Source organism: Zootoca vivipara, chromosome 5 (genome assembly GCF_963506605.1).
Source record: "Zootoca vivipara chromosome 5, rZooViv1.1, whole genome shotgun sequence".
Taxonomy (NCBI): Eukaryota; Metazoa; Chordata; class Lepidosauria; order Squamata; family Lacertidae; genus Zootoca; species Zootoca vivipara.
The window spans coordinates 69,141,207-69,161,853 of record NC_083280.1 but is presented as its reverse complement, the minus strand read 5'-3'; the positions used below and the strand labels follow the sequence as shown (position 1 = coordinate 69,161,853).

At 45.7% G+C, this 20,647-nt stretch overlaps 1 protein-coding gene across 2 annotated transcripts in view; it reads right to left on the bottom strand.

Moving 5' to 3' along the window:
• Positions 1–20,647, bottom strand: part of MICU1 (mitochondrial calcium uptake 1) — a 136,816-nt gene that overhangs the window by 46,996 nt on the left and 69,173 nt on the right. For both annotated transcript variants that reach the window (XM_060274896.1, XM_035138592.2), the window contains 2 exons: positions 11,279–11,361; positions 9,009–9,206 (listed from right to left, as the gene is read on the bottom strand). In XM_060274896.1, coding sequence (XP_060130879.1) covers positions 9,009–9,206; positions 11,279–11,361 — 281 coding nt within the window. The remainder of the gene's footprint in view (positions 1–9,008; positions 9,207–11,278; positions 11,362–20,647) is intronic.

The window sequence follows — 20,647 nt, the reverse complement described above, 5'->3', positions numbered from 1 at the left end:
CTCAAACATCAATCCATACTAATTGATAATGACACATAAACAAAGGGCAGCTCCAGTTTCATGCAGCCCAAGACTTCCTATAATGAAATAAAACATAAATTCACCTGGCAGAGAGAGAAAAAGACTTTGGTCAACAGGTGTGCCTGTACTTTATACCTACGGGGAGAATGCAAACAAACCAATGTAGCTTTAAAGCCATTCTAAATCACTTAGACTAGGAAACTGAATTAGTTGACACAAACACTTTCAAATGGACTCTGGGTTTAGTCAGCAATCTGCTTGCCTGCAGTGAGGACCGACACACCCTTTGTAACCAAATGAGATTCTGACATACTGATCTAAAGTTCAAGGAATGTTAAGTTTAAGTTTCCTGGTCTGCATCTTGTAACTTGGTTATCAGAAAGTTGCATTAGCTAGATTGTTATGCTTTACTCAGACTTTATACCATGTTATAAATTTGGAAAACTTGTACCTTCCCTGAAAAAAACTCCCCCAAACCCATCCCTTCCTGACTTGCCTGGTTGGGTTTACATTTTTAAAAGTCTTGTGCCCAAAATATGGATGGGAGGCTCTTAAAATGAAGAGAAAGATACACTGAGAGTGACTGGATTATCCATATTTCTTACACAGGCCGCTACTCACACTTTCTCCTCCCCATTTCCAGTTGTGGCCTCTTTCGAAGACTCCTGATATCATTCCAGCTACAAATGGTGTGGTTTTTTTTAAAGTTTATCCACGAGAAGCAAAACCTGAACACAGGGCTCCAATGAAAACCCACTAAGGACAGCATAATTACTGCATCAAGCCATTTGGATAACTTCTGGTAGCATATGGATACAATGTATGGCAATATAATCTTCTTTACACATCATCTAGAGCTGAGCTAGTATATACTTGATTACATTTCTCGAAGAAGCAGGATTAATTTCAGACAATTATTAGCTAAGTTGTTCATGAAAACGCATTCTAATTAACAAATGTAGCACTAAATCACAACAATCATATATGGCTCAAAATCTGATCAGCATATGCTTTTTTGGCCCTGTGAGACGTATCTGAATATTGATTTAGACATAAACCAGACACCACACATAATATAGATTTCTGTAAAAACCTGCTTAACCACATTCAACTTGACACATCCCTTTCTGCATAACAACGAGCAAAAGAAATCCATGCAGCTTTTGAGCTCACAAACAAAAAAAGAACTATTGTCAGACACCACTGAGATTGGGGGTCAGGTGGGGCAACTAAAAAAAAAACACCAAGACAAGCCAGAACAAGATCTCATTAATACAAATACAATATTTATATCTTATTGTCACAGTGGCCGGAGTGGACTACTTCAGAGTAACGACGCTACGCAGCTCTGCATTTTATTCTTTTATTGGTGCTGCGTATTTACAGTGCTAAAGTCATTGCTATTTACACGGAGTGATGTGATCAGTCGGTTTCAGAACCTCCTAATGGCTTTTGGCGCGTCTTTCTCCAACACAAAAGCTTTGGCAGACCCATCCTCTTTCCCCTCCTCTTTCTGCGTAATTCCGGAGTTGGGGGGATGGGTCTCCCCCCCTTATTCGCCCCTTCCTGTCCCACCTGGGACCCTGGCTCCTCTACCCTGCCTGAGCCTCGGCCCCGACTTCCTGCTTCCCCACTGGCATCGGAACTCTCTCTGCTTTCCCCTGTGCTCGGGGATGGGCTTGAACTCAGGAGGGGAGGGACTTCGCGATATCCCCTGTCCCTCACATCCACCCCCCTCCCAAGCTCTCCCTCACCCCTCCCCAGGTCCCCCCCAGGTGTCGGTGACGACTGGAAGCCTAAGAACTCAGTACCTTCCGAGCCCGTTGGTGTGAACACCTCCCCCCAGTCCTGCAAGCCCCCCCCTTCCGCCTGGGAGGATGGGAATCCCAAAAAGTCCGTGGCGTCAGAGCTGGTGGGGGTAAAAATGTTCTGCCAATCTGCTCCTTCCTCTGACTGGGTGGATCTCGGTGACACCCATACCTCATCCTCTGGTTCCTCAAACTCCGCTTCCCAGCGCCATGGTGAACTGCTCTCCCGTGCTTCCTCCCCCTCCCCCTCCCTTTCCATGTGCCAGGGTTTGGGTCTATGGGGAAAGAGGGCGTGAAATTCTTCTACCAGGAATTCCTCCTGTATCTGAGTGGCTGGGACCCATTCATTCTGGGACGGTGGAGCATCCTCCCATGCCATGAGGTACTCCAGTCCCCCCACCCCCCACCTTGAATCCAGGATGGTCGTGGCCTCATTGAGTTGCTCCCTGCCTTCCCTCTCCCCCCCTCCCTCGGGGGTTTGTTCGCTGTCTCGGAGCCTGCTGCTTTCCCTGTACGGCGACAGCAGCGATCTATGAAACACAGGGTGCACCCTCATGTCCTCTGGCAGTGCCAGCCTGTATGCCACCGGGTTGACCTGTTGCGTGACCGTGAAGGGGCCCAACCTTCTGGGCGCCAGCTTTTTGCATCGCCCTCTGATGGGAAGGCCCTCCGAGGACAACCAAACTTTGTCCCCCACCCTAATGACCTCCCCCGGTCGCCTGTGGCGATCTGCCCCCTTCTTGTACGCTTCCTTGGCTCTCTCCAAGTGTTCTCTGAGCTGCTGGTGCACCGTCTCCAGTTCCTCTGCCCAATCCTCAGCCTGTGGGCCCTCCTCTTCCTCCTCCCCCTCCCTCTCTGGGAAAGATCTGAGGTCACGCCCGTAATTGGCTTTAAAGGGCGACACCCCTGTGGAGACGTGCACCGCATTGTTGTAGGCAAATTCTGCCAGTGGCAGGCGATCCACCCAGTCCGTTTGCCGCTGGCTGACGTAGCATCTCAGGTACTGCTGCAGAATGGCGTTGACCCTCTCCGCCTGTCCATTGGTCTGCGGGTGTCTAGCCGTCGACAAGCTGACCTCCACCTGCAGGAGGTTCATGAGCCGCCGCCAGAACCTGGAAACAAATTGGCGGCCACGATCCGAAATAACCCTTAAAGGTAATCCATGCAGTCTGAATACGTGATCCACAAACAGTTTGGCTGTCTCTTCTGCAGAGACCGCCCTGGCACACGGTATAAAGTGGCACATTTTGGACATGAGGTCCACCACCACCAACACTGCGGTCTTGCCCCTGGACGACGGCAGGTCTGTGATGAAGTCCATGGACACTACTTCCCACGGCCTGTGCGGTGTGGCTAAGGGCTCCAGCAAACCTGCTGGTGGCGCTCTGACCACCTTTGCCCGCTGGCAGGTGTCACAGCCCCTTACATAATCCCTCACATCCTCCCGCACCCCTGGCCACCAGAAGTGTCTCATGACTAGGTGAGCGGTTTTGTCCCTCCCAAAATGACCCACCGTTGGGTTGTCGTGCATCTGCTTGAGGACCGTACGTCTAAGCTGGGTGGTGGGCAGGTACAGTGCACCCTTGTAGAAAAGCAGCCCCCTGCGTTCTGCAAAGTCTTTTGCCTGCTCCCCCCCCCTTCTCAGTTCTCTGAAGATGCGGTTGGCAAAGTCATCCGCTGCCGTCAGTGCTGTGAGTTCCGCCTCGCTCACCACTGCTGCTCCGCAGGACCATGCTGACGGGGGAAAAATGTGTCTGGGTGCCGGTGGCGCCTCCTCCTCCATGTACTCTGGCTTGCGGGAGAGGGCATCCGCCCTGACATTCTGCTCTCCCGGGATGTAGTGTATGGAGAAGTTGAAGTTCGAGAAGAACTCTGCCCACCGTATCTGCCGCTGGTTGAGCACCCTGGCAGTTCTCCAGAACTCCAGGTTCTTGTGGTCTGTGCCCACCTGGATGGGGTGCTTGGCGCCCACCAGGAAGTGTCTCCAGTGCTGGAACGCAGCGTGGATCGCAAGAAGTTCCTGATCAAACACCGTGTAGTTTCGCTCTGGCTGGGTCAACTTCCTGGAGAAGAAGGCACAGGGTCTCCACTCTCTGTTGGCGTCCAGTTGCAACAAAATGGCGCCCACAGCTTTATCAGAAGCATCTGTCTCCACGCGTAGGGGCGCGTCCTGAACCACGTGGAACAGGTTCTGGTCTGAGGCGAACACCCTCTTGAGGCTTTCAAACGCTGCTTGCGCCTCTGGTGTCCACCTGAACTTCTGCTTGCCTCTCAGGCAGTCAGTGATGGGAGCCGTAACGCGAGAGAAGTTCTTGATGAACTTCCTGTAGAAGTTGGCGAAGCCTAGTAGGCGTTGGGCATCTTTGCGCGTCCTGGGGCTGTGCCAGTCCAGGATGGCCTGCACCTTGTCCTTGTCCATCGCCAGCCCCTTGTCTGACAGCTTGTAGCCCAGGAAGTCCACCTCCTTGGTGTGAAACTTGCACTTCTCCAGCTTCACATACAGGTGGTTCTCCTTCAGGCGCTGCAACACCTCCCTGACATCTTTCACATGCTGCACTGGGTCATCGGAATAGATAAGGATGTCATCCAGGAAGACCAAGCATTTCCTGAAGAGGAGGGACCCCAGGACGTGGTGCATGAAGGCCTGGAAGCATGCTGAGCCCCCTTGCAACCCGAAGGGCATCACCAGATATTCAAAAGAGCCCAGAGGCGTGAACATCGTGGTTTTCCATTCATCGCCTTCCCGGATCCTGATCAAGTTGTACGCCCCCCTCAGGTCTAGCTTGGTGAAAATCTTGCCCCTGCGTGCCGCTGTCAGGAGATCATCCACTCTGGGCATGGGGAACGCCACTGGCTCTGTTACTGAATTCAGCCGTCTAAAATCCACCACAAGACGGCGCTGTTGCGTGTCTTTCTTGTCCACCCAGAAGACTGGGCTGCCCCCTGCTGCCTTGCTTTCTCTGATGAACCCCCGCTTGAGGTTCTTGTCGATGAAAGCGCGCAGATCCTCCAGTTCCTGGTCTGACATGGCGTACAGCTTGGCTGGGGGTATAGTTGCCCCTGGCACCAGGTTGATCTGGCAGTCAAAAGGCCTGTGTGGGGGTAGGTGGTCGGACTCCGCTTCGCTGAAGACCTCCTGCAGGTCCCAGTACGGCTTGGGTATCGCCTCACCCCCTTTGATGTGCATGGTGGCCACCGTGGCTATCGGAGGCCCCTCCCCTGGTTGGTGCTGCATGCAATGTTCCAGGCAAAAGTCCGATCCAAAAGTGATGCATCTCTGGTGCCAACTGATGGAGGGGTCGTGGCGCGCCAGCCAGCTCATGCCCAAGACGATGGGGGGGTCTGAGATGGTTGTGACGTTGAATGCCAGTGTCTCTGAGTGCCTTCCCACCGTCATTCTCATGGGGGGGGGGGTTTGATGAGTGATGGCCCCTCCCAGCAGCTCTCTGCCGTCAATGGTTGCCACGTGCAGGGGAAAATCCAGCTGCAGAAGCTGGATCTGGTGCTCTTCTGCAAAGTTTCTCGAGAAGAAGTTGGCTGAGGCACCACTGTCAATTAGGGCGAGGACCGTCAGGGGATAGCCATTTGGGAGCGTGAGCGTCACTTGTAGAACCACTCCTGCTCTGGGAGGGGTGGGCTGGCTCTGCTCCTCTCTGTGCGGGTGGGTGGGCTGGGGCTGTTGTCTGCTGACTGTGCCTGGCTGCTGCCCCTTGTCTCCTGCAGCCAGGCTTTCCCGTTTCCCTGCTGTGGTGCTGCGTCAGTGGGGGAGGGCACAACCGTTCCCGCCTTTCCTTGCCACTCCCTGCGATGTGGGCAGTCTCTGACGAGATGCTGGGGGGAGTTGCAGAGAAAGCAATTCCCACCCCTTCCCTCCTTGCGTCTTGGCGCCGCTGGGGTTTGAAAAGCCCGCGCGCGCGCGCTATCAATCTGCATGGGTTCCTGGTCCTGACTGGCCCCAGGCGTGGCTTGAAAGGGTTGTTGGGGGAGTGGCTTCTCCTGCGACCGTGGGAACCAAGCCCGCTTTGCGCGCGTTGCTTGCTTGTCGCTCCACCGGGATTCCTGTCTCACCCCCACCGCCAGAGCCGCTTTGCTCAGCTGATCCATATTACTGGGCTTTGGACCTCTCGAGAGCTCATCCTTCACCTCCTCATGCAACCCCAAGTAGAACGCCGCTTGCATTGGGGGTGACTCTAGTTCCCACCCCAATCTGTGCACCAGCATGGTGAATTTCGCCCAATACACGCGAACTGTCATATTTCCTTGGCGTAAATTATGAAGTTCCTCCTTAGTCTGGTCCATATGACTATCGGACGAATACATCGTTTTCAAACCTTCTAGAAATAGTTTGACATTCTTCATGCAAGGATTCTTTGTTGCGATTAACGGTCTTAGCCACTCCCTGGCTGCCCCGGTAAGGTGCTCCACAATAAACGCTACCCTGTGCTCATCATCAGGGAACTCAGCGTGGTGCAGCTCAAGAGCATACACAATCTCAGTCTCAAAGCCCTGATATTCCCTCGGGTCTCCATTGAACTTGCTTACTAGCGTCCCGGCTCTCCTTCCTGGCAGCACTTGGACTTGGGGTGCCCCTCCCGCCTTGTTTTTCTCTGCATCCAGCTTGTTTTGGAGGTCTACCGCCACCGCCCTTAATTCCTGCTCTCTTTCCTGTAGCGCTCTCACCTGTTCCGCAAGTTGTAGCCGGTCGTCCTGGACCTTCTTAGTCTCTTCTTTAGCTGCCTTCAATTCCCCCTGCGCCTGCAGCGACAGCTGCTGCAGTTCTTGCTGGGCTTGCTCCGCGATCTGCCGCCATCTCTCCGCCTCTGACACGCTCATCCCGGCAACTCCAAAGTAGCCCAAAAAGGATTAGGAGGTTGCTGTCACAGTGGCCGGAGTGGACTACTTCAGAGTAACGACGCTACGCAGCTCTGCATTTTATTCTTTTATTGGTGCTGCGTATTTACAGTGCTAAAGTCATTGCTATTTACACGGAGTGATGTGATCAGTCGGTTTCAGAACCTCCTAATGGCTTTTGGCGCGTCTTTCTCCAACACAAAAGCTTTGGCAGACCCATCCTCTTTCCCCTCCTCTTTCTGCGTAATTCCGGAGTTGGGGGGATGGGTCTCCCCCCCTTATTCGCCCCTTCCTGTCCCACCTGGGACCCTGGCTCCTCTACCCTGCCTGAGCCTCGGCCCCGACTTCCTGCTTCCCCACTGGCATCGGAACTCTCTCTGCTTTCCCCTGTGCTCGGGGATGGGCTTGAACTCAGGAGGGGAGGGACTTCGCGATATCCCCTGTCCCTCACACTTATGATGCAACTCCACCCTATTTTCTTTGAATTCATCCCATGCCATCCCTCCAAAAAAAATCTACCACTCAAACTATAGGCATTTCCAACAATTGGCCCATAAGAGAATGGGTGGAGGGGGAAAGAGGGGAAATATGAAAGATATGCAAAAGCTAACTTGTCAGGCATTTAAAAATGAAACAGACAGCGGGGAATGCTAGGAATGTACCTGTCAGTGATGTCACAAACGCTACCCAATAGGTGCTGACTGGCTAGATCCAACCCTCCCCTCAACTCTGCTCTACAGCCTGTTCAGAAGGTGCTGCCCAGAAAGAGACTCTTACAACAGAATATTGCTGTAACATTTGCAAAATAAGAACATGCAACACATTGTCCCACTCTATCTAAGCACTTATGTTAAAGGTAAAGGTAAAGGGACCCCTGACCATTAGGTCCAGTTGTGACCGACTCTGGGGTTGCGCGCTCATCTCGCATTATTGGCCGAGGGAGCCGGCGTATAGTTTCCAGATCATGTGGCCAGCATGACAAAGCCACTTCTGGCGAACCAGAGCAGCACACGGAAACGCCGTTTACCTTCCCACTATAGCGGTTCCTATTTATCTACTTGCATTTTTTGATGTGCTTTCGAACTGCTAGGTTGGCAGGAGCTGGGACCAAGCAACGGGAGCTCACCCCGCCACAGGGATTCGAACCGCTGACCTTCTGATCAGCAAGCCCTAGGCTCAGTGGTTTAACCCTATGTTACTATGTCATAATACAAAGAAAGAGGTGGGCGTACTAATCACCATTAAATAAGAATAACTGATGGCTGTAATGAAAGTAAGCTCTGTGTATGGGGGCGGGCGGAAGAGTTAGGGTTCACAGATTGTGTTTCAAGTTGAAGCCAGAGCTCAGAGCTAGTTTGACCAATGTAAGGCTTTGGCTGTGGAACATGTGCAGTAATAATAATGTCTGTGCATGTGCACAATATCCCTCCCTAGTGAATAAATCAGTCAGCTACACACATGTTGTTGTTGTTGCTGTTGCTGTTGTTGTTGTTTCTAAATTTATATCCCGCCCATCAGGCTGGGTTTCCCCGGCCACCCTGGGTGGCTTACAACATACATAAAAAAGCAACAAAACATCAAACATTAAAAAACAAAATATCCTATACTAGCAACAAACAAACCAATAAATCAATAGAAATCAATAATAACTAAAATGACAACAACAACAACAGTAATAAACAGTTTAGAGTTATACCCAATTAAAATAGCTGCCAACTCCAACTAAACATTTAACCAACACCAGCCCGACAAAAAGAAAATAGAGGAACCAAAATGAGAACCATTTAAAACATTTTAGCCAGTTGCTGCAAACCAAGAGTTGTTCCAGCAATGTCCCAGTGGCCTCCCAGGAGCCTCTTTTAGCTGTGCAGGGTGAATCTGGGCTCCATCCCCTAGGTCAGGTGGAAATGGGCCTTGCAGCAGGCAGCAGTTTTCCTTCCAGCACTCACGGCAGGAGCAATGTCCCACATGTGGGATTGGGGTTTCCTGATTACAGGGCATGAGTAAACAGGGCTAGTGCCAGTAGCTTACCTAGCGGTAGTCACAATTTCAGAGTCCTGAAGCCACCGTTTCTGTTTCTCCACATAGCCCCTGATGTAGCATCGCTCTGGGGAATTGTGGGAAATGTAAATGGCAAATCCTGGGCTCTGTTGCTTTTTGAAAAGGGGGCCCCATTGATGTGCTCTGCTGGGGTACTGGGGACATTGCAGCTGCCTGAAAATGACATGTGCTGACACTGGCCAGCTAAAGGATGATAGCTTCTTTTCCAAAGCAAAGTCTAACAGTATAGTAAGTGAACAGAATTATGTGTGTGGATCAGACACTGACCTCAAGCTTAAGAATGTCATGCTGAAGTTTGCGCTGGAAGTCCAAGAAGTGAGAGATGGTCAGTTTCCCCTTCAAATCAGCCCCAAAGAAGTAGGTGGTCAATGCAGAGTTGAAGCCTGTCTTCAAGGTGTTCCCTGTAGTTGAGCGGTCTCTATGACGCATGCCCATGCTAGTTTGGGAGCGAATGATGCTCTGAACCTAAGGAGTTTCCAAAGTTAAACACACAGCTATAACGAGGCAGGCTGCATCACATATCCCTAAAATCTAGGTCCTCCACAGATACATTACACACCTTTGAATTGAATACAACGATATGTGTAGTTGCATTATTAAACACATGGTGGGTTTCAAAACCCAGACGTTTTTAGAAGTACGGAATATCCCCCATTACCTACAATCGGAAAGCATTGTTATTTTCCCTGTGAGATAGGGGACATACTTTTTACTATGCCTTCATTAAAATTTGGAAGGGTTAGTAAGAGTCAGATGGCCACCTGCTGCTCCAATGCTGGAGGGCTCAAAATTTATCCCAGGGGACACCACCTCAAAGGGGGAAACCTGTCCAGAGTTAAAGATGACAAAGTAAAAATAGCTCAACACTCAAACCTGTCTGCTGTGTGACCTTAGCAGATTTCAGAAGGAAAAAAAGGACGGAAATGCACAAGATCACATCAGCGTGCAATATGCCTTCACAAAGTCCATGAAGAAGGGCCATGGAGAACCTAAGACCTTGTTAACACACACACACACAAAATGAAGCATGTCCCTTTGGCTCAGAGCAGTGGTTAACACATAGTGGGCTCAAGGACTATTCAAGGCATATAGAAAACCTGGACAGGCAAACTGGAGTTTGAAAAGGAAGGGTTCCTTTCTCCCATAGCAAGTGTGTGCAGCTTCCTTAAGAGCTCTCTTATAAGGAAATCAGAGCATGTCAGAATATAACATCACACAGAAAAGCAATGACTAAGAGGGTGCACAGAATTCTAAGATTGTCAGCAACACACAGGCAGCGAAATGAGCAAGCAAATGCTTAAAATTATTCTTCTCCTTGGAGTGCAGATTTCAAAACAGATAATAGGTCCAAGCAGACATGAATTGCCAGTTCACTGTTAATCATCAGATTACTGTCAGACAACCAAAAAGCTAGAGTCAAATCCTGGCATCTGGAAAACTGTAGACGCTTTCGACACCAGCAGCAATAATGTTCAATCCCCAGGATTAGGAAATGCAGCCTGCCAAAAGCAAGCCTCTATGCCTTCACATATACAGTATCTGGTTATTTGGCACTTCAGATGTAGAGAAAAGGGGGATAAACAGGTGGGCTGAAAAGCAACCAGAGTAATCAACACAAAGCCATAGCAGAGATAAGGCATCAGAGTTCTGGTAGCACTCCTGACCAGGTTTATTAAGGGATTCAATGGTGAAGTATTTTTGTGATCTGTTGAATCTTTATTCTGTGACACACAAAAGCTACTGCCCTGTAGCAAAAAGGAAAGGCTACAAATCTAAGACAGAAACAGATCTGCTGCTGCACTGACTGCTGTCTCGGTGCACCAGGGAGAAGACAACTTTCCATATTGATCAGAGGTCCATCAATTTTTAAATGCTCAAATGCCATGGAGATCATAGGTAGCTGCAGTATACTACATTTTCCCCGTGAGGCAGGAGAGATGATGCACCTCTGAAGGGCATATTGTTATAGCTAATGCCACTAAATCATTTGAGGAGGAGGACTGGGATAATGTGCAGAAGATGGGGCCAATAAAAGCATAGGTCTGCCTCCTGGTTTTCAGACACAAGCTGCCTTATTTGCATTTTTCATCTCTTTTTTTAAAAAAACACCTCTAGAATGGACAGCTGAACTTCTCCCTACTTAAGGGCAGAAATTAAGAGTGAATTAAACACATGCACACATACACACCATACTGACATCATCAACAAGATGAACCCCATCTACAGCTGTACAGCCGTGAAACAGCTGTGCATTAGAGAATGGAGGTAGTCCTGTTTTTCAAGCAAATTATGAACAAAGGCTGTCAAAAAGGACAAGTATAAGAGTGAGCAGCACACAAATCCCCAGCTATAGGGCACCCCACCAAAGTGTGAGGCATGTGTCTTGAGTACACTTTGCAGAGAGTCCATGGTTTTGCAGGTGATATATGTGCTCTTAGAAGATGGAAGAGAGCTACACATACCAACAGAAGAGGAGAAAGTGAAATTATTTGCATAATAATTTACATGGTAATGTTCTGGAGGTGGAGAGAACTTGCCTGTTCGAATTCTTCCATATCCACTTCTCCGTCACCATTCAGATCAAACATCTTGAAGGCAATTTCAAAGTTCCTTTGAGGTGCTGGAGGGGGGTTGGGAGAAATACATTATATTTCAAGTGTTACAAAGAAACAAGGCTGCAGAAAAAAATTGATGTAAGAGTTGTATCAGTGTTCTAACAGTACATTCCAGTAACAGTCTTCCCGAACACGCTTCCCCTCCTGAAATTATGCTCTCTCTCTCTCTCTACAGTCATACCTCGGTTTACGTCCGCTGTGGTTTGAGTACTCTCGGTTTGAGTACTCTGCGGACCCGGAAGTGTTTACTTTCGGGTTCCGCGGCGTGCGGATGCACAGAAGCGATCTGCGCCAAAAGCGATCTGCACAGTGCGCGCATGCGCAGAAGCGATCGGTGCGGTGCACGCATGTGCAGAAGCACTCTATCGGCGCTTCGCGCACATGCGGAAAAGGCACTCCATTTAAGTATTGCTCGGGGAACGAACAGCTCCTGGAACCAACTGCATCCTTAAACCGAGGTACCACTACGGTATGTATATGTGTGTGTGTATGTATGTATGCATATATGCGCACACACACACACACACACACACACACACACACACACACACACACATATATATATATATATATATATATATATATATATATATATATATGATCAAAAATTGCAAATGGGCAACAGGCACAATGACATATAACAAAACAAAAAGGGGGAATTTTTAAATATGATACAGGCTCACGAGTTAATAAACAACAACCGACAGCTTAAATCTAAGTACTGAAAGTTAAGTCCTACTGAGTATACTGGGACTTAACCACAGCTAAGTACTGTAACTTACGACACCACTGAAAAGTGACAAATGAGATGCAGCACAGACTAGGTCACCTCCTTCCACTCACATCTTTAGTGTACCAACAAAAAAAACCTTTTCAGTTTTGTACATACAAGAACATAAAGGCCCTTTCTCAAGTTGTCGATATATCAATGCAACACTATGCAAGGAGGAATGTATAGGGAATTCCCTGAAGTGACAAGTCCATTATAGAAGGCTGCTACATTATTTTTATTTGTAGTAGTAGTAGTGGTAGTAGTAGTAGTAATAGTATTACTTTACGGATTCAAAGTCTCCCTACCACCTGTACCATGATTCTCCTTGGCAAGGAATTTCTTGGAGGAGGAAGAAGCAATGCCCACTAACATTCTGCTGGCTGAAAAATCTCACAGAGATGCTGTTATTTGTAATCCTACACAGATCATCGTTACATTTCAATGTCCCAGAGAAGAATCTTTGCCTTAGGGTTACCATCTGGATGCTTTCAAACCAGCTCAATGTGGGAGTTTTCTCAGTCCCCACTCTTGTTTATAACCAGGCATTTTTTTGAGCCTGTTCAAGACTGTCCACCCACTGCTTCTAGAAAAAATGGCAAGCCTAGTTTGCCTCCAGCACCATCGGCTTTGCTGGAGAAGGTAATTCATTTTGTTCACTTGCCAAGCGAGAATTCCTGATCCTGTCAGTTCACCTCTCTCAAACAAATCACACATTATTGAATTACAGTAATATAGAGCTATGCAATCAAATACAGCTTATAAGAATCAAAACACACACACACACTAAAAAGCCCATGTCGTCTGTCTACCACTTTATTTCTATTTCCCTTGTTCAACTTGGCAGTTTCAAGCAATAGTACTTCCAGGTCCCCTGTGCAGTGTTAAAATTTATTCCTGCTTTTAAATGAAATGTGAAAGCAGCCAAAACAGCAAGTATAATACACTTCTGAGGTCAACAACAATCCGTGACAATTAGCAATAGCAATATTGTGCTATTTCCCCCTTTGAGATTAAATGCCCTCAGTTTCAGCAAGTACTTCAAATTCTCTGCATTATGAGAACTGTCTAGATTGTAGAGTCTAGACACATTGCCCCTGAGCCACATTACATTTTCCAATGTTAATTGGAAAAAGGCTAAGCAGAATTTGATCAAGTATGCACAGTTCTGAAATGGAGAATTAAAACTATATTCAGAATGTTGATTCTTCAGTTTAAATGGCTTCATAGACATCACAACACCCCTCTCCTGAGCAATACAGAAAAAAACACATTCGCAATGCCAAATCCTAACGTAGAGTGAAAGGGGATGTTTTGCTTAAATATTCTACACTGTACTATTAAGTGTGGTATTTTTTGGGCAGGCAGCTTCCTACAAAAATAGTCATTTTATTATTTGGAAACCCAAGCTAACTATCTCAGCTAATTATTTGCACTCCAAAGTGCATGTACAGATCTGAAATCCAATAAATGAGTGATAGAGTAAAATAGAAGTTACTGCACATCTTGGTGTTTCCTTCCTTGTGGCTATGAAACAGCAGGATATATGCCAGCCTCAGAATCAAAATACTTCTTATAAATAAGATATAGCAGAGTGTTATTTCCCCCACAGTGGGAGGAAATAAGTACTTGTCTTCTGTAAGGGCTATGCTACTCTTTCCTAAGCATATAGTTCCATTTCTGGGACTGTTTATAAAACCATGCTAGATGTCTCTGTTATATAAACTTACACCAGTGTTTGTATCACTTTAACAACCATGGATTCCCCCAAAGAATCCCGGGAATTGCACTTTGAGACATTGCTGCAAATTCTCTGAGTGTCAGAAGACGCTTACAACTGGTGTTACCACCTGCTTATTTAGGCATCTGATATCGAGGAAGAGGTTGAACAACAAAATACAATGGAATCTGAGTTACGATGTTTCACCTGCATTAGGGTAACACCAAAATGGCTGAACATGATGCATGAAATACCTGATTTAGATAGGTAGCTTGAAATATTATAATAATGTTTTTGAAACTTGAGCTGGGCGTAAAAAGGGGAGATGCGCTGATATAGGTTACTGTGACTCTAGACTTCTCAATTCCAACCTGCAATCCTAGGTTCCCAAAATGATTCCATAATTACTATTTATATTTTTAATATATAGGGGACTTTATGATCTTCAGTGTGCCTCTTCTGGAAACCCTGTGAAATCCATCACTATCATTTTCCTGATAAAGATGGGAAGCTGATGTTCAAAAAGTTCAGAATATAATGTGGAACCTGTTTATGGTAGCCACTGGGAGAAGTAAAGTACTATGCAGGGAGGTAAAACCCCACTTTCTGTCCAATGGAGAACCTATTTGGGGACTGGTGGCGGGTTGTTGTTGGGGAACCATTATTATTTGTTCTAGGGACACAAAATAAGTCAATTACAAAGACAGAACTTGATCCAACAATCCATCAATTGGATTGTTGGTACTGGAAGTCAATACTAACACTTACCTGCAGAGCAGGTAGTACAGTACATTATCATTGCAGTGTTCAGGGGAAATCCATATTGTTTGAGATTTATGCCATAGGGAGCTACGGGAAAGAATGTTCTCAAAGGAAGTTAACAAGTTACCTTAGAATAAAGCAGAGGTATATTCTGTGCCCCTTCAACAACTGAAGAACAGTAAACAGCTGCTCTTCCATCTGGTGATACTACTAACAGGCTAATGGTATTTCCACTACAAAACAAAGGACTCAGCCATGATCAAAGCTACCAGCAAGCATCTCAGGAAGAAGCAGGGCAGTCAGAACAAGAAATATCCAAAGAGGATTTTGTTCCAAGCAGAGTTAATATTATTCTACAACACTCCTCACAGTGAAGGTAGAGGGATGATTTTCTTATTATGCCAGTACAATATTAAGCCATGAAATTCCTTGCTTGAACAGGATTAGCTGCATACCTTTATGGCAGAGCTAGGTTAATGCTCAAAAGAATGTGTTCATTTTCAGTGGAAATTCATAGTGCTGAAGATTTATCCCTCCCTCAAATGTTTGCATAACATGAAGATTAGCTGAATAAATGTGTGAATATTTCTCTCCTTGGACCTCCACAAGGACACATCTAAAAGGGAAAAGGCGGCTTGACATCTTTCCAACAAGGTGAACCACGCATCCAATATCCCATCTTGTAATTTGGCCATGTGTTAGGCACCTGCTTGGATTTTTAAAAGACAGCTTAATAGCATTTTCAACACCAACTAAGAAGGCAGGTTAAATATTTCACAGAGAACATATAATCACCCAGATAATATGTTATTGGCAATTTATAAATAAAATATAAATCTATAAATAAGGCGGCATTCATACAGATAACCTACTTTGAAGGGGGTAAGCGGGGTAATATGTACACTGCCACTGGTTCAGCGCAAGTGCTTCTTGTAAGCAATTACAAGGGCTGGGAAAAACAAATGGGCAAAATAACAAAAAACCCATGATGCCTCTAGAGCAGGCATCCCCAAACTGCGGCCCTCCAGATGTTTTGGCCTACAACTCCCATGATCCCTAGCTAACAGGACCAGTGGTCGGGGAAGATGGGAATTGTAGTCCAAAACATCTGGAGGGCTGAAGTTTGGGGATGCCTGCTCTAGAGTTTGCAGTGAAGACAAGACAAGTTTACAGTTTCTTGGAGCAAAGGGGCTGTAATCCAAGCTTTACGTATTTGGTGCAATTTACACACCTTAGCTATTTTTACAACAGACTTGTAAATCGCCTTGGGATAAAAGCAGGAGGAGATTCATAAAAGAACAGCACCATTGTAGGGGCATGGTTGCCACTCCCTGGTGGGTTGAGTGAACTGGGTTGGAAATGCGTAAGAAGAGGTCATCACAATGTGGGTTGCCTGGTCAAGTGGGCAATTTTCAAACCAGCCCTTCCCCTCTATCAGGGCTGCTACAATTTCTGTGGGAAGTAACTGCCCTATCCAGGGGTCACCAAGTGGCCCGTGGAGGTCGTCTGAGCGGCCCACGAGCCGCCTCCAAACTGAGTTGCCCGCTTGCGCGCTGCGCTAAACTGATGCTGCATGCTATCCTTGCTCCTTCTAAATTTAGTAGAGGGTAGCAATACATTACTAATGAACATTACTACAGTACTGGATTTACAAAGCAATCCTGTGCATGTTTACTCAGAAGCAAGTCCCATCAAATTTGAGGAGGGAAAATCTCCACCACTAAGTGTGTTTAGGACTGCAATCTAAGTCAAGATTTTCCAGCAGAGGTTCAGCACTCCAACAAAATATTAACTCCAGTCAGCAAAATTAAATCAACACTTGGCTGGAAGTAAAAATCAGAACAGTACAAACAATTGATGCCCATGCATAATGTCACTGTAATTTAAGCAGACAAAAAGTGGAAAAGGGAAAGGACAAAATTGTTTCTTTACAACTCATCTTTACAACTTAATGAGATGGAAAAATTCCATTAAAAGGAACTTTAAACATATTATACTTCCCATCTCCGTATTCAGAAAATAAAATGTCATATCCTAGCTAATATGAATTGAATGGTATTATCTGTCTGATTTGGGTTTATATGAAAAATGTCCTTTATGGGAAAGGGAAGAACAAAGCACCTTGAATTATCACACTGAAATTCGAGAAGAGAATATGGGTTAACTTGCCAGTAGCAAGGGGGGGGAGGGGAACACTGCTAGGACTCTTGATACTCCAAGGCACTGGTATGTGCCACAGTGTGCAAGAAGTCAAAACCAAATATTATATAGTGCCCACTGTCGGTGCACATGCAGCCAATGTGCTTCATTTGTTTTGCCTTAAGTATGCAAAAATGCTGGATTTTCTAACATGGTAAGCAGATGTCAGGAGCTGCCCTGACTGTCTAATCAATTCAACCAAGATCCCAGATGGTGTGAAAAATTCTGCTTTAGAACTTGTAACGGAAGGGTCGTACAGGGAACGACCACATCTCTTATGTTACAGCTCCAGCAATGAGGCGGACAGCAGTGAGGAGGGGGAAGAGAGGGAATGGCTCAGAAAGACGGAAGGCCAGGGCTCTGGCAGTATCAGAGAGCCAGTCCGCCAACCTTTGTTGACAGAGAGGGAGGGGGAGGAGTATCCAGGATCATCAAGTGGAGAGGCATCCAGGGGATGTCCTTTCAAATTCCTGCCGGAACTCAGGAGATCCAAAGTGCACCGGCGAAAGGGGAGGCGCTTTGGAATGCCAAGACTGTTATGTTGGAAACGTTCCAGGAGGGAGGTATTGGGAGAATCTACTGGAAGCAGTTAGACATGTTTCCGTGAAGCTCTCTTTGCACTGTACATAGATACTATGCACAATAAAGACTTTAAAGACATGGAGGAGTGGAGCGTCTTTACTCTGGAGTAGCCTACAACACTACCCTGACAGAACTGAATACAGTTCGGTCTATATTCCACTGAAGCATTTATGGTTAGCTGAAGTGGACTCAGTGGTCCAAACTAGATCTAATGCCATTCATGCAACTGGAACAAGTGCGAGGCTTAGATCAGGTCCACAGTGCGAGGCAAAGTGCAAAATCCCCCCTAACCTGCACATCAAGGCCTCTGTACATATCAGGGTGCCCACAACTGATATTTTCTAAAAAGCCACTGCTAATTGTATGAATGATGTCATATACCTAGTAAAGTCCTCTGAAGAATCTCCAGTGACTACAGCCAGCCTTGGGGTTGCCATCTCCCGGCAACCATGTTGGCCATTTCACACCTGACCAAAGCCCCAGCTCCGTATGGACGCAACATAAAACACACAATTAGTGGCAAATGATATACGACTTCTTTTAGGTTTTTTAAATTTTTTTTAAAATAACATCGTTAGTGTACAAAGAAGATAAATAAATGGCAATACGTGATTTTTTAAAGCACCAATGATGAATACAGTTAAACTTATCTCTCCTTTGCAGTTTGAAGAGATAAGACACAATGTTTAGATGAGAGTACAAGCCTTATCTTTTAGCAACATTACATCAGTTATTGGCTGACCTTCAAAGGACAAAAACAAATGCAAAGGCAAAGCATTCTGTAGTAAATCCATGCCCAAGTCCCGGCCCAATGCTGTATAAATGGCTATTCTAAACTTGCCTTGCTAGAAGGCTAGAATCCATCAAGTTGGCATAATGAAAATTACATTATAAAGGGTTCACCTCATATAGAATCATTGCCACTAACCCACAATTACTTTCTGTCTTGGATCTACAACTACCATTGCCAGTGATTTGGGAGACCACTACAGTGGAACCTCAGTTTACAAACACCTTGGTTTACGAATTTTCGGTTTACAAATGATTGTAACCCGGAAGTAAGTAAACCGAGGTTTCCGAGGCCTACGGAGGCCTCCGCGAAGGCCTGAAGACTGGGCTTCAGCTGCGGAAGCGCTCCCATGGCCCTGCGGAGGCCCGGAACGAAGGCCCAGCCTCCGCAAAGGTATTGTGATTGTGGAAGAGGACTCTGAGCCCCCATCCAAACAATGACTATCATCAGCCCAGGTAAGAAATAAATGTTAATTTTTTTCACCTATAATAATTTTTCCACCTAAGATACTGTCTGATTTATTTTATAGTACAGTACATTGATTATTGCCTTCATTTTATGGATCAATGGCCTCATTAGACAGTAAAATTCGTGCTAAATTGCTGTTTTAGGGGGTGTTTTTCATCGTCTGGAACAGATTAATCCACTTTCCATTACTTTCAGTGGGAAAGTACACTTCAGGTTAAGTACGCTTCAGTTTAAGTACAGACTTCCGGAACCAATTGTGGTTGTAAACCGAGGTACCACTGTACTTCTGCAGCACAAAGCATGCCGTTCATGGGTGGTTACCAGCATTTGGACCAAAATTCTTAACGGGGATGTCTTTCAGATATTGAAATAGTGAGAGTGAGCTTCCAATTTAGCAAAAGCTACTGTTCCCCTTAAAAGAACGAATACATTTTAGCATTTTCTTTTTTGTTCTCCACTGCAGAGTCCTCTAAAGTAGGGTGCTGCGGGAGTGCAGGTTAACCCTTTCCTTCTGCAGTACAAGCCCCCCAAAGTTTCTATTTGTTTCAATATAGATCTCTCTATGTCTCCTCACAGAATTAAAAACTGGGGGTGGAAAATTCGCTTTGATGGGTCACATATCAAACAAATGTGCTCTCCCTTGCAGCTACACCAAGAAACTCCAGCAGATTACCAGTGAATCAGGTTAAAACTTACAAGTGATTTTTTTTTCATTTCTCTGGTTACAAACAGAAGTTATAGCTATAGGGCCAGAAAACTAAAAAGCCTTCCTTAGGAGCTATTTTGAATTAGATAAGTGGGATTTACTTCTGTGCAAATACAGTGTATTAAAAATTATTTATTAAAAATACAGTTATTTCACATGGGAGTTCACAACATTTTAACATAATTTATAACAATTAGGATTGGGCTGAAAAAGCACTAGACCTATCTTTTCTCCTGCTGGTCTTGTTAGAGTCACATTTTCAGTATCTCTGTCCTATAACTGCTGTACCAGCAAGTACATCCACCGGTCCGAACGTCATTTCACCCAATTCAATTCTAAAGAAGATAAAAAGGAAGTTCCACCTCTTTCTGTGTAAGCCTAGTATCTCATCACTAAGGAAATTTGAACGGTGCTAATAAAAATTAACATTGGAGAGTAGCTAAAGCAATGAAACTGGTACTGCATCTTCCATGCTTTTTCTGCTATAATATTTATTTAACAGAAGACCAGAAGTTATCAGCACATTTCTAAATGTTATTTTATTATCTTTTTGGGGAATTGGGGGGGGGGATAATACTGCAGACTAGGAAACAGACTGCATGAGAGCAGTAAATTACTTATAAATAAAATATGGTGACAGACTTCATCGTCTATGCAGTAGGCATACAGCTCTCTGCTTGTAAAATGCAAATGAGTTTTATTTAAGGTCTGGCCAGCTGATGAGCACTGGTAAGAAAAAACACCAACCCCCAAAATGAGACCCATTTTCTAGGGCTTAATGGACTAATGCTTCCTAACTTTATTCATTGGATTGAGAGATATCCACCTAAGAGAGGACCCATATGATTTTTTTTTTTAAAAAAGTCATCACAATGGGGCTACAAAACAAGGAGATAGACTAATATTTTGAAACAGAAAGGAGGGTAACTGGCAGAATAAAAACTGCAGATACCATCAAATCTCTTAATTTTGGCATTTAATTTTCCTTGCTTGTAATTAGGCTTTCAAAGGCTAGCACAGATGCGCTGAGTGGTGCCAAAATCAATGCCACATTGCTGATTAAATCTGAATTAAAATAAAGACGAGATAAGCCCAATTTTTCACACCATCTATGTAGAAGAAGTTTATGATGCTGTTCCACTAGTTAGGATTACATATATTCTCACTCTACAGAGGTTTCTATTAGATAACTTCAAATAAGCCATTTATGGTGCAATCTTATTCATGTTTACTCAAAAGAAAGCTCCATTGACCTCAGTGGATCTTACTCCCGCGTAACTGCACACAGAATTGCA